The 15,842-nt window shown below is 38.9% G+C and overlaps 1 protein-coding gene across 2 annotated transcripts in view; it reads left to right on the top strand.

Moving 5' to 3' along the window:
* The window catches only part of SLC22A15 (solute carrier family 22 member 15), a 41,373-nt gene that overhangs the window by 14,342 nt on the left and 11,189 nt on the right, over positions 1–15,842 (top strand). Inside the window, exons 2-11 of one of the 2 annotated variants that reach the window (XM_056340678.1) lie at positions 329–541; positions 3,664–3,796; positions 4,807–4,971; positions 5,962–6,091; positions 7,868–8,083; positions 9,405–9,545; positions 10,316–10,401; positions 12,487–12,607; positions 13,562–13,634; positions 14,616–14,804. In XM_056340678.1, the coding sequence (XP_056196653.1) occupies positions 329–541; positions 3,664–3,796; positions 4,807–4,971; positions 5,962–6,091; positions 7,868–8,083; positions 9,405–9,545; positions 10,316–10,401; positions 12,487–12,607; positions 13,562–13,634; positions 14,616–14,804 (1,467 nt within the window). Of the gene's footprint in view, positions 1–328; positions 542–3,663; positions 3,797–4,806; positions 4,972–5,961; positions 6,092–7,867; positions 8,084–9,404; positions 9,546–10,315; positions 10,402–12,486; positions 12,608–13,561; positions 13,635–13,746; positions 14,593–14,615; positions 14,805–15,842 lie in introns of those variants that run through there. The other variant, XM_056340679.1, reaches the window with a different exon arrangement.

Consider the following 15,842-nt stretch of genomic DNA (forward strand, 5'->3'; position numbering starts at 1 on the left):
GCAGTACTACCAACTGTTCATGCATCCAGGAGGTGCACTTGCTGTGTGTGGGAGCTGGGGGGGCTCTGGCTGAGGGAGGGGTGTCAGGAGGGAAACTTCTCTCAAATAATCAACAGATTAAAAAGTGCAAGAACCACTGTGTTGAAGTTGTGGTTTAGTGTGTGATATTTGGTAGATGGGGGCTACATGTGCCATCTTATAGTGGTAGAAGGCAAATATTAAAAAGGAATATTTTTTAATACCGACTTGATCCAGCTGCAGAGGAAACATTGCTTGGGTTATGTTTAGCAACCTTTACTTTTTTTTTTTTTTTTTTCTTTTGTGCCAGCTCTATGCGGCCACTGAAGCCATCCTCATCGCATTGGTGGGCGCAACTCCTCCTTACCACTGGGATCTCCAAGAGCTCTCAGCAAATCAGAGCCATAGCAACCAGTCAGTGAGCGAGCAGAGAGCTTTTGGGGAATGGCTTCTGAATGCCAATGGCAGTGAGGTGCATAAGCACGTACACTTCAGCAGCAGCTTCACATCAATAGTCTCTGAGGTAAGTCGGAAATGTGTTTTGCTGCCTTGTGTCTGATCTTACCGAGTCGGTTGCAGGGAGCTGGTTGTACTGCTGCTTTCTTCCATGCTAATGCATGTTTTGATTAACAAATGAAACAGGTGCTACCTCCAAGTAGAGAACAGGTAATCTGCTCATATCTTTACTGGCAACAAAAACTAGCTTTATTTTGCTGTGCAGACTCTGACCAAAGTTCTGCTCTAAAACTTCCCACCTTTTCCATGTGGAAGTTATGTATTGGATCCTGTAGCCTGGTTCCACAATTGAGCCGGAATCGTGCTGTCCATTGTACTAATGTGCTCAAAATCCTTTATGGACCCTGAGCTCGCTCTGGCCACCTCTTGAGATTCCCTTGCTAAGGTCAAATGCATATAGTGCATCCATCATGCAGCTAGCCAGCAGTGGAGGAACTGGAGGGAAAGTAGCTTCTGCAGTCTTTGTAACTCCAGATAGGGGGAAGACATGGGCACTAGGGAGTCAGGTGGACAAAGCAACTCCCCCATCCCATCCCAAACCAAGCTTTAGCTTTATTGGTGTGGTCTCTGTGTTTTCTAAGTGTCTTCTTTCATGGGTCTAGCCACAATCCCTACAGAAATTATTCCAGCCTCTGCACTGATGTGTGCAACACCTGCCCTTCCTGGGGCCTTCAGTATCTGTTAATGTCAAATTGTTCCGTGCGAGAGCCCTGTCTGAGTGCATCTGCTAAAAGACCTGAATTTAGAGCTGTACAGTTGAGTCAAGTGTCGTACCACCTGATAATTCATGGCTATTGTCCAGAGGTATTAATGCTATCTGAATTACTCCTCCAAAGCACTTTATTGGTTATGAGCATATTAATGTAAGCTGCCAGTTTTGGAATAGTACCAAACAGTTGTGTACAACAGGCATTTCCTCTTATTCTGGTAATAAAGAGGATATGAGTACTTATGCCACTATTTAAATTAAAATCGTAATGGACAGTGGGGTTTTGTAAGTGTTATTGAAAGCTCAGTAAGGTTTTCAGACTTTCTCTGGACTTTTTTGCTTTTCAGTTTATCCAAGAGTCTTTCATTCTCTTAAACTTGACAAGTCAGACATTTGTGGACCTTAGCAGTGTTTTAGGACATAAATTTTATGAAGATTCTTATGCATTTTACTTGCATAAATAAATTGAGGTAAAGAACAAAGTTTACTTGAAAAATACAAAACTAAAAAACCCACAAAACTTAACAAAAACCAACAAACCTCAAACAAAAACAAACAAACAAAAAAAAAACCCCAGGCAACTTGTAGATTCTGCTTTGTAGTTCTTTTAACATATTTCTCAGTAAAGACCCATGTGTATAAAATCTTGTTAGCTCTCCTGTTTCCCACTGTTAAACTATAATTTTTTTCAAAATTTCTTAGCTGAATGTGTGGTATATTTGGAAGTTGAATTGCATGCTAAATAGAAAGATTTTAGTGTGACTTGGGGGGGGTATGTCATCACTGTCTACTTTCTTTATTGATGTGTAAAGAAGCTTTTTCTATACTTGAGGAGGATGTTTTTAATGCTTATCTTGTAGCATCACTTACTACTACCATGACCATTGCAAATTTGCACTGAAAAATACTCTGATGTAAATACATGTAATATACATGTACATACATGTACCATGCTTTATACAAGGGAAAAGCCTTGAGTCCTTTAAAGGGCTTCTTAGCTGTTGAGATTAATTTGCAGAACAAATTTTGCTTCGCAACCAAATTATCCCTTAATCCCTGAATGATTCAGAAAGCATCTAATGTCACTGAGTTTCAGTGTTGGCAGCTTTTTAAATTTTTATACCAAAAGTCAGGGTATGATTCTTGTAGCTCTTATAAAACAAACTGACCATGTTATTTCAAGATAAAATTAATCTCATGTGCTATTATTATACAGATGGATTTTTCTGGGAATTGTCTTTAAAATCTGGAGAAGCTTCAAAAACTGATTTGCGGTCATGTGGTTAGTTTTAGAATTGAATTTTGTCAGTCTTGATGTTTTATGGGCACATTACCTACCATATCCGTAAACACCTCGCCGTTAAAGTGACAATTCAAAATGAAGCATATACTGAGAATAAGTAAGTTGTTTTCTTGGAGCTTCTGAATGATTTTGTTTTGTTAGCTCCCCTAATCTTGGTGAGGTTTAATTGCATGGCTCTGTTCTCGTGGTGAGGTAGTTTATAACTGAGCTTTGAAATAATATAAGCTTTGCTAGAAAGGATATCTAATGGGATTTTGGTAGAGGAAGAGAAGATTATGAGGAGAAGATTAGAGTGTTATTGCTGGGATAATGACATAATCACCAGCTTACCAGCACAGGAAGAAAAGTTGGGTGTCACTAATAGGAAACATTATCTCAAGATGCAAGAGGAGTAGAAAAAGAACAGATGTGGAGTTTTTAGAATACAAAAGGAAATAACTTTTGAGCAGTGAGGGCATGGCTTATTTTCATTCTGCTTTTTTTTTGGTGGGGAAAAAATCTCCTGTCAGGTTCAAATTGAGACATTAAGTCTGTTAGAATGAAAACATATAAAGGTCACTTTTGTATTTGGAATTAAAAGAACTGGAAATGACAGGAAGTACACTGTAAAAAAGACGAGTATTTGCAATACCAGAAAACCTGTCTAACCAAAGTGTTTCTCAGTGACAAGACAGTTCTTGGAGGAGCATATGCAGGATTCTCTTTGGACGTAAACCACAATTTTTATTTTTGCATAGTATGCCTACACACTGTGGGTGACATGTATCAAGAGATAGTACTGAGTCTTTTTAAGCTAACAGACTTATGTGAAAAAAAGCAATAAAAGAGAGAGTGGGAGAAGACTGCAAAACCTACAATACTCTATGAGGGATCTGTCCCTGGTTTCAGAATCAACGACTGCATGTGATTTGGGGGAATGATGCAATTGGTTACTACCACCTGGTGAGTCTGGGAGACAGCAGTCGTGTTTTGGTGACCTGATGCTTAGGAGATGTATGTAAAGTTTGATCACTCTTAAAATATGTGTCATGCCCCTCCAGCTATTGGCTCTTGGTGAACTGCTGAACTTCTTGTATTCTGGTTAATTCACCTTTATTTGTTTTTCCCCTCCATCCAGTGGTTTTTAATTGGCAACACATCATACAAAGTCAGTGCTGCCAGTTCTTTCTACTTCAGTGGTGTGTTTATTGGAGCCATCTCCTTTGGGCAGCTCTCTGATCGCTTCGGGAGGAAGAAAGTCTATCTTACAGGTAACATCTAACGAAATGAATGAAGTAGTGGTGTTGTGCCTCTGAAGATCAATGGCAAGAGCTCAGTTTCTGCTGAGAGCTTGATACATAGCAGTGATGTGCTTTGAGTTTTATTTTTCTGTTTTGCCCTTCCAGTATTCTTCAGGAATATAAGTAGTGACAAATTAATATTTGACTTTTCAATCACCATCTGAATATCTGGGAGATGTTCTGGATTTAGGAATTGTACTGTAAGGGTTTTACACTCATTCATGTCATGCTCATGGGATCTCCACAGGTTGCAATTAATATTTCTAGTAATTTGTTAGCAGTGTTCTTACATATATAACCTGCTAGGAATTTGTTGCACTTTTTATCTCCTGTCTGCGTGATTTAATTTTTATATATTTGTGATCCTCATAGTGTTTTAAAGCTCGTAAGCTTTTTTACTGTCTCCGGATCAAACAACACTTGGAACTTCATTTTTTGTCTGTGTATTTATAAATTTGTATGTCAATGGATGAGCATGTAGAATTAAAAAACTTGATTATTTTTTGTTTTTAAAAGGAACAATCTCATTCAAAGCAGATAAAGGTGGGCCTGCTACACAGTGCAAACTCCCCATGTACTGTCCCCTGGTAACATTTCTCTAGCTTGTATAGGGCACTTTCCAAGAATGAGGGGAGGTATTTGGTCAGGTATGTAATCTGTGGCTCCTGTACAGGGATGAATATTAAGCCATCTTAACTGGAGCCAGACAGTAGTTCTGAGTATGTGAAAACATTGTCTGCTGTGAACTGAATTTGAAGGTTTAGTACTGCATATTACATATCAGAAACCACTCCTTTTGTGTGTCCCCTTTCATGGTACTGACTTCAGGTACTTAAACTTCTGCCCAAACCTGCATTGTAGTTGTTGACTATGATTACTTAGGATGGATCCTAGTGAACGTGAAGTAAAGATACTGATAAAATGCTTCTGCTTTTCTTTAGGTACTCCTCTGAAATGAAACCTTTTGTCTCGTTTTCCAGGTTTTGCTCTTGACATCTTGTTTGCCATTGCAAATGGATTCTCACCCTCATATGAATTCTTCGCCGTCTCTCGCTTCTTGGTAGGGATGATGAATGGTGGGATGTCACTGGTGGCCTTTGTTCTGCTGAATGAGTGTGTGGGTACTGCATACTGGGCGTTAGCAGGTAAAGTTTGAGTGCTAGTGTTTTTATTGTCAGAATTTATAAATTTCAGTCTCGTGCATCACTTGAGACACCCCAAAGCTAGCACCATAGCAGTTGCAAATTTTACTCTGCTTCAAGATCTTTATGTAATATGAACCTTAGACAAGCACAGTAGATGACTTAGGGCCATTCAGATCTCTGCATCACTCAAGCTGACAAAGGTCTAGTTGAAATGTCCCCTGTGAATATTACACAGTTAAATATTCGTCCAAGGTTCATGATAGCTGAGCTCTATCCATCGGAATTTTGCACTCTGCTAAACAGAGCTTAGTATTTGTACACTAAATAGAAATCCTTTCATTTCTGGCAGTTCTCAAAAAAAATTAATATATTTAAGCGTCTTATCTTCCCATTATATAAAAACCTTTTTTATATGTTAAAACCAAAAATTGCCCCATGTAGTAATCAACTTTAGAATTTACAACAAAAGATACAGACACCTTAACTGTCTCGGTTGCCAGTGTTGAAGCTGTCCTTCAGGTATGATGTGTATAAATTGCACTGTTACAGCTCTGAGACCTGGCTTGCCCACCTGTGACAAGTGCCAAAGTGCTATGCTGAGACTGTTTTAAAACAGAGTATCTTAGAAATTGTGAGAGCTACAAATGAATACTATGTATTCCTAAAAATACCAGTTTTCCAATGCTTTGGGTTTTTTATATTTATTTTTATACATGGAAAGCTGAAACATACTTTTGGAATTACAAGACTCAACTGTTCATGGGGGCTTTTGTTGAGCAGGATGTAGAAAAGTGCATTTTGGTCTTGTGTTGATCTTTGCAATTAGATGTAATACTGCTGCCCTGCATGGGAAAAGGGTAGAATATTCTTTGGTCAGATGTGTTGCTGGGTGAATATTTCTTAATGAAGTGTTCTGTCTGTTCCCATGTGTTGAGAGTTAGTAATGTTCCTTCAAGGTGTGATAATGTTTTGTTTTTAATTGTGTGTTAGGATCTATTGGTGGCTTGTTCTTTGCTGTGGGAATTGCCCAGTATGCTTTATTAGGGTACTTCATTCGTTCCTGGAGGACTCTGGCTGTTGTGGTTAACCTGGAAGGAACAATCGTCTTTCTTCTCTCTCTGTAAGTTATTTTTTCAAACCGAGTTTCATCAAGAAAGGTGTCAATAAATAAATTTTAAAAAAACATACACCACCACCACCACCCCCCCCTCCCAAAAAAAACCCCAACACACACACACAAAACACCCAAGAAAAAAACCTAGGGAACAAACCAAACAGCTAAGTCAAAGTGCCTTTTGAGGATGGAACGAAATGGTGTAACTAAGGTATTTCTCTCAACCCCATGTAGACACCTCACGTTCTGTGCTTTCTTTAAATAGCAGTGCTGCAGTATTGGAAAATATAAGTGTACATGGTATTGTATATGCATTAGTACTGTAGATAGGAACACAGCAGAGTGTTGTAGAAGCATATCCTTGTCTTTAACCGGTGTATGCAGATGATCTAAACTCTTGTCTGGTGTGCTAGAAGACACTATATATGCATGTGAAAAGGTACAGAAATGTTTTTTGCAGTTAAGTGATAACATGATGTTTCTCTTATACTTGTGCTTACACAGAAGGAACAGCTTCAGAATTACTTGCACATACAGTCTTAAAGGTGACATGCAAAATGGGCAGCTTCCTTTTATTTTTCAAGTGTGATTAGGAAAGAATAGGAAGAAGGCTTCTTTAGATCAATATAGTAGGGGTTTTGTGTTTGTAGGCTTTTGCACTGAAAGCTATATGATGCAGCATGCTCTTCTTATATACTTCCTGACAGCAGAATCCCAGTAACTGAAAGAAGATAAATTTGCTGTTTAGATTTAGGGCTTTTTTCCTTCCAACATCTATTTAACTTCAGTAACCAACTTTCTGAATAAAGGTCTTTGCTAAAGAGTCAACACACCCTTTCAAAGGAAGCATCAGAACTCAGGGAAAGGTCTTAGAGGCTGTTCATGGGTGAAAGGCAGAGATGACACTTCTGATATTTCAAAACTTAGTGATGTTTGGGGGTTTTGGGGAAAAAAATTGTAACTTTCATATTGGTATGTACAGTTTCTCAAAGTGCTTTATGCTTAGAACTTCAGAGCTGTGCTCAGAGGCCTGTCTTACTGTAAGAAAGGATATTTTCTTATTCCAAATTTCACGCTGCCTGCCTCCCTCCCACATTACTTAAAAATTACTCTGTGCAGAAAATGCTACCAGATTTTTTTTCTATCATGAGGAAGAAAACATGTTCCTTTCTAAGCTGTTTTCTTTTATAAAAGCACAGATTCACTTTCCTTTATGTTTTAAATAAAGATGTCATTTCTTATCAGAGGCAAAAATCTTAAAAAGCTTCTGGCAAAAGACTAAATTTTATATTAGTTCTGGGAATCTGAAAATAATAGAACATTTGTTTTGAAGGCTCTGTTGGAGTTACAAACCTATAATGTGAACAGTGCATGTGGGGAGCAAGAGTATGACTTTGCACAGCCTCTGCCTTCCTGTCTACAGGAGAGAACTTGAGAAAAATTTGGAAAATGCGAAATGGTGTTACAAAAACATCCTGTTACTTGTAGTCATGTGGTGTCTCCTTAATTCTGAATTCTCTGAAGACAGGGTCCTAATGGTATACTGTGACTTGTAGTTTTGTGTATCTATGTAATATTCAATGTAATGCTTAGTATTTAAATTACATACAATGTTCCCTTTCAACATGTTTTGTCTCTGTTTCAATAAGTGAGTTTTATACCTGAAGGGTTGTTTGAAAAACTCTTTGTTATACCAAAATGTATTTCAGCCTTATTTATGTGGACAAGTCCAGCCTCATAGACAAGAAGTGCCCTAAAGCTGTCTGTGTTTGTGTGTTTCAGATTCATTCCAGAGTCCCCCCGCTGGCTCTATTCACAAGGCCGGCTGAATGAAGCAGAAGATGCCCTCTACCTCATTGCGAAGAGGAACCGCAAGCAAAAGTGCACTTTTTCATTAAAACTCCCAGCAGAGAGGAGCTCCAGAGAGGCTGGCAGCTTCTTGGATCTGTTCCGATATAAGATTCTCTTGGGACGCACCTTGATCATGATGTTTACCTGGTACTTGAAATACTTCGTAGGCTTTGTGCTGCTGTTGTCTTTTTAAGTCTTTGAGAGAAGATGTTGCTGAGAATTGGCCCATCCTGCAGATTGTGCTTGGTCTCAGCCTGTGGTGTTAGGGACACTGTACCTAAAAAGGATCCTTGTATTATAGCATTTCCTTAGTGCATTTGTAACATGAAGCCATTTTTACAGTCTAGTTCTTAGGTGTTTTATCTATGCGCTTCTGTCATGCTTTCTCAATCTCAGAATAGTTCAGAACTACCCCTTCTTTTCTGACCCTCGAAGGCAGCTGAGGTCAGTCATGCGGTCCTCCTCTTTGGCCCAGTGCTTTGTCAGTACTTTAAGTCACATGAGTTATTCATTGTTTTGTGTGTAAGGAGCCCATTAACAGGTGGGTGGCCTACCTTGTCTGAGTGTGTTTATTTTCTTAAGAGAAAGTGCTGCCAGTGGTAGTAAGGAGCAGGAACCCATGATGCGACCTCTTGTCACTAGCAGAAATTTAACTCCAAAAGTGTCTTGTCTTGTTTTCCATAGCTCTGCTGCCCCTGAGGTTATTTGGTGCTACTTGGAAATAAACCTTGTGTATGACATGGTATGGGGGTCCTCTGGCATTACCATTCATTCAGTTGCTTTTATAATGCATGTATTTGGGGAAGAGGTATTGATTAAGAAAAAAAAAAAAAAAGGTATTTTGTCAGCAGACAACACAGAGCTGTTTTCCTGTTCTTTTCCAGATGCTTACTGCAAAATAGTTGATTATTCTTTTTTTGTTCCTTAAATGAGAATTGCTGATTTCCTGCAGAATGAATTGGTGGCCTGTTCCATTCTTCTCTGTAAGGATAACAGTCAGTCAGGGTTACAAAAGAAAAGTAAAAAAATCAGAATTGGAAAATTAATAAAACTGGACCAGGATTTAGAAATTAGAAGGTGGAAGTGTCATCTGAACTGTTTGAGAAAGGATTTACACACAGTTGGAAAAATATGGATAAAAGTGAAATCTGATAAAAACAAAAAGGACCAAGATATCATTTGTCAAGTCAGATACTATAATCATGTTCTTATTTTAACTTTATTCTGGTTTATGCACATTCTTCTTAAGTGTAGTCTGAAGTTTAACTGAGTAGTAAGTCAGGAATTGGCTCTATGCAGAGACAAAATGGTTTCTTTACCTAGAAAACATCATATGCTTGTAGAGAAACATTTTAGACCTATCTTCGGAAACACTAAATGTAGTTTTTAGTGTATTGTGCCAGACCAGTGCTTTGATTTGGCAGGCAAAGCAGCAGCTCTGATTTTATTCTTTCTCTGTCTTTTGCAGGTTTGTGTGCAGCTTGGTTTACTATGGTCTTACCCTTAATGTGGGCGACTTAGGTGGAAGTATTTATGCCAATTTAGCCCTTTCAGGGTTGATAGAAATCCCAGCATACCCAATCTGTATTTATTTGATTAACCAGAAATGGTAAGTATGAAATTTATTAACCCATTCAGGGGGTTGTTATAATTTTTCTTAAAGATAATTTCTTGTATATTGCATCTCCTAGTTTATATCTGCTGTGTGGGGCTTCCTGCTTCAATTTGAAATTGCTATTGCTATATCTTTATTTCAAATAACAATTTAACTTGTTCTCAGTAGCTGCCTTGTTAATGAGACATCTAAATTTGGCTCAGAGATGAGGCTGGTCCCCAGGTCAGTTGAACCGAGCGGTGCTGACTCCGTGCTAACACAAGATGGCATTCTCCCCACCTCTCTCTCCTGATCCCCATTCTCACTGCTAGGTCAGAGCTGTTGCAACTAAACGCAACAGAAGCTGTGTGGTTTCATGGAATAGTTGCTGTGTGCGCTAGTATGTGAGCAGAGCTCTTGATTCAGATATTTAGCCGTTTCCTGAGCCATGATACTCTGGACAATGTCTTTCACTTTTTGTAGAATTCACCTCTCAATCTCTTCTCTACGTATCTCCTGAGGAGCTTTACAAATGTGCACACACAGTGGGAAGCAAATCAAAAATCCTAGAAACTGTCAGCCACTGCATAAAGACTTCTTAGTGCTCATTTTATTAAGAGTGCAGTAGAAGCTTGTTTAAAAACAGTGTGAGAGGAAGTATTTGTGGGAGATGGCATTCAGAATTTCCAACCGCAGATAAAGAGACAACGTGAATTTAGAGGACTTGTTGCTCTGCAAGCTACAGATCTAATGCAGAATAAAGCTTTGTTATCCTTGCACATCAGGTTTGGTCGGAAGCGAACATTGAGTACATTTCTGTTCCTGGGAGGATTGGCTTGTCTTATTGTCATGTTTCTTCCTAAAAAGAAAGGTAAATATTTCCTTTTGTCTCTGGAGTATGTGATAAGAATTGGTAAACACAGCATCCTATGGCCTAAGAATTTGTTGGTTGCCAGTAGATTAGGCTCATAGCCCATATGAGTCTCAATTTTTGAAGCCAGAGAAGCCACAACTCACTAAAAGGATAAGCAGCAACCTTTCTCAGACCTTAAGGAAAGGTGGAAAGGTAGAAAGGTTTAGTATTGAACTTTTGTCTTTGGATTCTGCCCTTTATATCTGATCACATCAATCACTCCTCTCTAGTGCTTCTGACTTACTTCAAGAAACATCATTCTTTGGGATTATCTTCATTAGCCAAATGTCAGTGTAAGTAGTACCTGTGCAACTTATATGTGTCTCTCCAAGCGAAATACCAATGTCAAAAGATCCTAAGATTTGATTCTTGTGGCAAGTTTCCATCTTTTCCTCACTGCTGTGTAATGTTCAAGACTGGTGTGATTGTAGTGTTAGTAATGTGGCTGCATTATAGTTCAGAGGGCATTCTGAAAATCTTCTCAAGCAAGGGGTCTTTAAAAGAAGTGAAATAAAATGTCTTTTCTGTAAAGACACACTAATGCTCATTTCTTCATTTTTGGAATTTTTTCAAAATGATAGAAGCAGAATTGCACAGTGAGCAATTCTTCCTTTAAATATTAGGTACATGAATTCATCTCAGCTTGTAAGATTTGTGCATGTATAACACCTGTCATAAGGAGGGAAAATGTTTCAAATATTTGAAGCATGATTCAAAAAGATTAAACATTTATGATGAGAGAGTGTGTAAGTTGCTCTAGATGGCAATTAATCTAATAGGTAAAACTTTCTTTGAAGGGGTGCAACTCAGTTTTCCAGAAGTATTCCAAATCCTAGAGCCTGGATGCTCAGGTTTTCTGGTTAAGCTGGTACCAGTCACCAAGCAGTTTCTGCATATCAAAGTATAACATGTGAAAATGAGAGCTTTTCAGAGGATAGGACTGCAGGACCCCAGGAAATCAGCTGCATGCTGAACCACCAAAGTCAGCCAGGAGCAAAGTGGCTTAGGAAGCAGAATGGCTGACTGGCCAGGAGCCACCTGTCTCTGCCTGTGATTTGCCCAAAGCAGTAAAGGCTTATGCTGTGGGCTTCCTTGGTAGGCAATTAATGCATGTTCTGACGTGCCTGGTGAAGAAGCACTGGCTGTTCTGACAAAACTGAGCTGGATGGAAAACTTGGTATGATTCTTTACAGCATCTTCCTGTCTTTTGTGTTTCTTTCAGAGTAATAACATTAGAAGCGTGCTATCTTGCATACTAGGAATTGACACTGAATAGGGCTCTTTTTACTAAACAAACTTGCTCACTTTTTCAAAAGACATCAATTATTCTTTTCCTCAACTTAGCAATGGGACTACTTTAGTATTTTATTAGTGGTAGACTCATAAAATATTGAGGTTTAGTTTCAGCCTTTACTATGTTTATAGGGTTTTTTATCTTACATATCTAGAATTTGATGTTGTGGTAGAATGCAGGATTTTAGTGTTTTAAAGATGTCATTTATTGTAATGCTGAGGAAAAGGAAAGGAAAACTCAGTTTCTCTTTTTTTTCTAGCCTTGAGCAATAATTCCATTCTGTAGTCTCTGGAACTGTTCAGTCATTCAACTCAGTTTATTTCTGTTGGATTATATTGAATAGAATGGAAACAATTTTGGGCTAGTAGCAAGTCTGCCATGAATTTAAAATCCATTTTTTTCAGTTATTTTTTTCAAGTGTGTTACGTGGGGAATAATTTTCCTCTTTGTACAAATTTGATTGCACAGATAAAGGTAATAAATCTGTAGACAGAATATAAATTATGTTGTGTGATTTCTGCCCTTGCTGCCTAAAAGAAAGCTCCTTGGATTCTCTGCAGTTTTGAGAGTTCTCCTGAAGGTACAGATCACCCCTGACAAATACTGTCCTTTAAAGGAAAAATGCTTGGCTGTCATAGCAGGTTCTTCAGAGGATTCCTTTTCAGTCCATACTGTTGTGTGATTGAAATTATTATGGAGATGTATTTGAGTGCTCGAAAGCCTTACAAGAGTCACGTTTTCTCTGTCAGATACTGGAGTGTTTGCTGTGGTGAATAGTCGCTCTCTGTCTTTGCTGGGGAAACTGACAATCAGTGCTGCATTTAACATTGTCTACATCTACACATCAGAACTTTATCCCACAGTGATCAGGTAACGCAAATCTAAGGTCTTCATTTTTCTAGTTCTCTTACTTCTTCACCTTTTACTTCTCTGTTACTTCTTTCTATTAACTATACCTTTTCATATGAGATTTTTCAGTTATATATAATGATCAGCTGTAGCCTTATATGCTAAATTTCTTCCCTTATCCTCTTCTCACTACTTCCCTCAAATATGCAGTGTTCTCTTCAGACTAACTGTATTCTTTGTGTAACAGTAAATAGTTTGGCTGCTTGGTATGCTCACAGCCCTCTCCACTTATAAGGATTACAATAGTATTTCTGGTATCTCTTTATTGAGTGATATCTGTAACTTTTTCAATGCTTTATAAATGAGACAACTCTATTAAATGTTCATACTTGCTTAACCAGCAACACTGAAGATGACTGGTCAGTAAGCTTTGGAAAAAATAACTTGATGCTTCATGTGCCATAGGGAAGCAGCAGTAAGGTTTCACTCATTAGAGGCAGAAGTACCCTGTGCTTGTGCTGACAGGGTAGACAAAAGCCTCGATTACATGGGTGCAATTTTTAATAGATATTTTAACCAGGTATTATTGTTGATGATCAGCCACCTGTGAAATTATACCGTGGTGTTTTTCACAGGAGGGCAAATCTACTGATAAATAGGATTTGGATAAAGGAATTTAGCTAAAGCTTTAGGCAGAGACAAGATGCATTAACTGAAATTGTACTTTCATTGCCTCTCTATGTGCGTATGTGTTAGAATTCTGAACGTGGAGGGGATTTTTGCTTCTCTTTAAGCCCAAAGCATATGTTTTAATTCCTGTCTTGGGGTGCTTTCAGTTATGTTTGACTTTTCTTCAATAGTTAATGTGGTCAGGGTCATGATGGAGGGTTTTTTCCTTGCTCAGTGGCACTTTTCAAAAGTTGTAATTTCTCCTGTGCAGATGTCACTGATCAATGATTTTTGTTTTCTTCTTAGGAATGTTGGAATGGGTGCCTGCTCCATGTTTTCCCGTGTTGGTGGAATCATTGCTCCTTTCGTCCCTTCATTGGTTTGTCTGAACTTCTCACTGTTATGTATATTTTTGTTTTGTGTCTCTGATATATCATCAGAGGCTTACAGAAGTGGGAATATTTTGTATTAACATATGTATACAAACTAAGGTATACCTCAGACTGGGAACCAACTGGTTGAGTAGCAGCCTTGCTGGAAGAGACCTGAGTATGAAAATGGATGACAAGTAAAATGGGAGCTAGCAGCATCCTCTCATCACAAACAGGCAAAGTTCACACTGAGCTACATCAGACCCAGTCTGGGTATGTGGCCCACAGATTACATTCCCACCCAGTTCTAGAGGGATGTTAAAAAATCTGGGGAGGGCCCAGTGGAAGGTAACCAAGAGGTCATGGGCCTAGAGCACATGGCTCCAGATGAAAACTTGAGGGAATGTTGCTACTCTGATTCTCCCAGCAGTGTTCAGCAGGGGTCTATGACCACAAGTTTTGGCTTGGGGGTTAGATAGGAAATTTGGAAAATAGTCTTGAGAGGCTTAATGAGCCCTGGAACAGGCTACTTGGGGGGGAAATCTCCATCCTTGGGAGTTTTTTCAATACTTGGTTACACAAAGCTCTGATTGACCTGGTCTAGTGTTGGCTGTAGTCATGCTCAGAGTCAGTGGGTGACCTCAAGAGATCTCTTCCAACTAGCACATTTGCAATTCTGTGATATCTGTTCCCTGCTACAAAGTGATGTTGCATTTGTTAAAAAGTCCATGTTATGGACAAGAATTGAGTATACATTCAGCAGGCATTTCTTTTAAAGTCCATCTAAAAACCTGTGTGGATCTAATAGTATTGATCAGATACAACTGACAATATTAGTTAAAAAAAACCCTAGTAGGACTGGTAACTTTTATGCTAAATAAGAACACAAATACTTCCCAGATGGAATGGTTGTAAGGGTGAAGTGCTTTAACATGCAGTATGAACTAGAGGGAACCAATCTCAACCTAACTTTCTGTTCTGTTTTCCAGAAATCTGTACAGTGGTCTCTGCCTTACATTGTGTTTGGAGCGACTGGTCTTTTGTCTGGGCTCTTAAGTTTGTTGTTGCCAGAGACCTTAAACAGTCCTTTGCTAGAAACTATTTCAGACCTGCAAGTGTGTTCGTACTGGAGGCTGGGTGACGAAGCCATGTCATTACAAGCCCTAGATGGCTCACAGGTATGTTCATTTTTTTTTCCTAGTACTTTTCTGTTGTGTTTATTTCAACTGTCAGCTTGAATATGCCACTCTAGATAGATTTGGATAGTGATTCTTGGCCTGTGGAGGACAGGCCCCAAGGAGGTACAGAAGATAGTTAGTGACCTTACCCATTGCATCTGAAATGTCTGGAAATGCAGGCTGAAACATAGCTGGGTTAGTTCATCCCTTTAAGGCCAAAGCTTACAATTTCTTCCTTTGGCATAAAGGACTTGGTGGTGTCTAGTCTAATCTAAGACGGATTGCTGCAGCATGCTCTGTGCAAAGCTGGCCATTGAAGTCTGAGAAGCCTTAGATGTTAAAGAACACAGAAGCCTGTTCGTGAGGGGCTGTTCTGAAAGGTAGCACACTGTACTTCTGCTCTGGCTGTTCTGCAGTGTTGATGGTTAGATCTATCCTAGAGAGACTTTAAATGGGCTCAAGCTAGGCTGACCTCTGAGATCTGTCCCGCTGTTGATTCTGGGAAACGAGGTTCATTGAAAATGTTGGAACTACAAAATTCCTAGGCATAAGCATAAATAAATGTTTTCTATTGAGATTTCCTTGGAACGTTGTTTTTTCATGCTTCCTTTTGTCCACCTCCTCTTGAGCTGTGTACATCTTGCAGTCACGCAGAGGTTTTTTCACATGGCTGCTTCTCTGTGAATTGAGTGGGGTTAGAGAGAAGTAGCTAGAGAGCTGGAAGTGGGTGTTTTGAATTTGGCTAAGGTTTTAATGTTTAAATCCTAGTCCCAAAATTTTAAGTGTCAATGGACTAACAAAAGTTGAGGAAGTGATGAGTTGCCCTTCAAGTAGAAAGTTAGTTGTCCCATTACGCAGAGATAAGATGGGATCTTTATACCATCTTTTACTTTCATTTGATTAATTTTTGGTCAAGCGGTCTGAGATTCACAACTTTGTGTATTCATAAACTTATTTTCACACAAATCAGGAGGCAGAGTAACATTTGTTTCTAGGATGAGAACAGTTGTTTCCTTTCAAAGGCTTCAACATGTTGCC

This window comes from Falco biarmicus, chromosome 5, assembly GCF_023638135.1.
Source record: "Falco biarmicus isolate bFalBia1 chromosome 5, bFalBia1.pri, whole genome shotgun sequence".
NCBI classification, from domain to species: domain Eukaryota; kingdom Metazoa; phylum Chordata; class Aves; order Falconiformes; family Falconidae; genus Falco; species Falco biarmicus.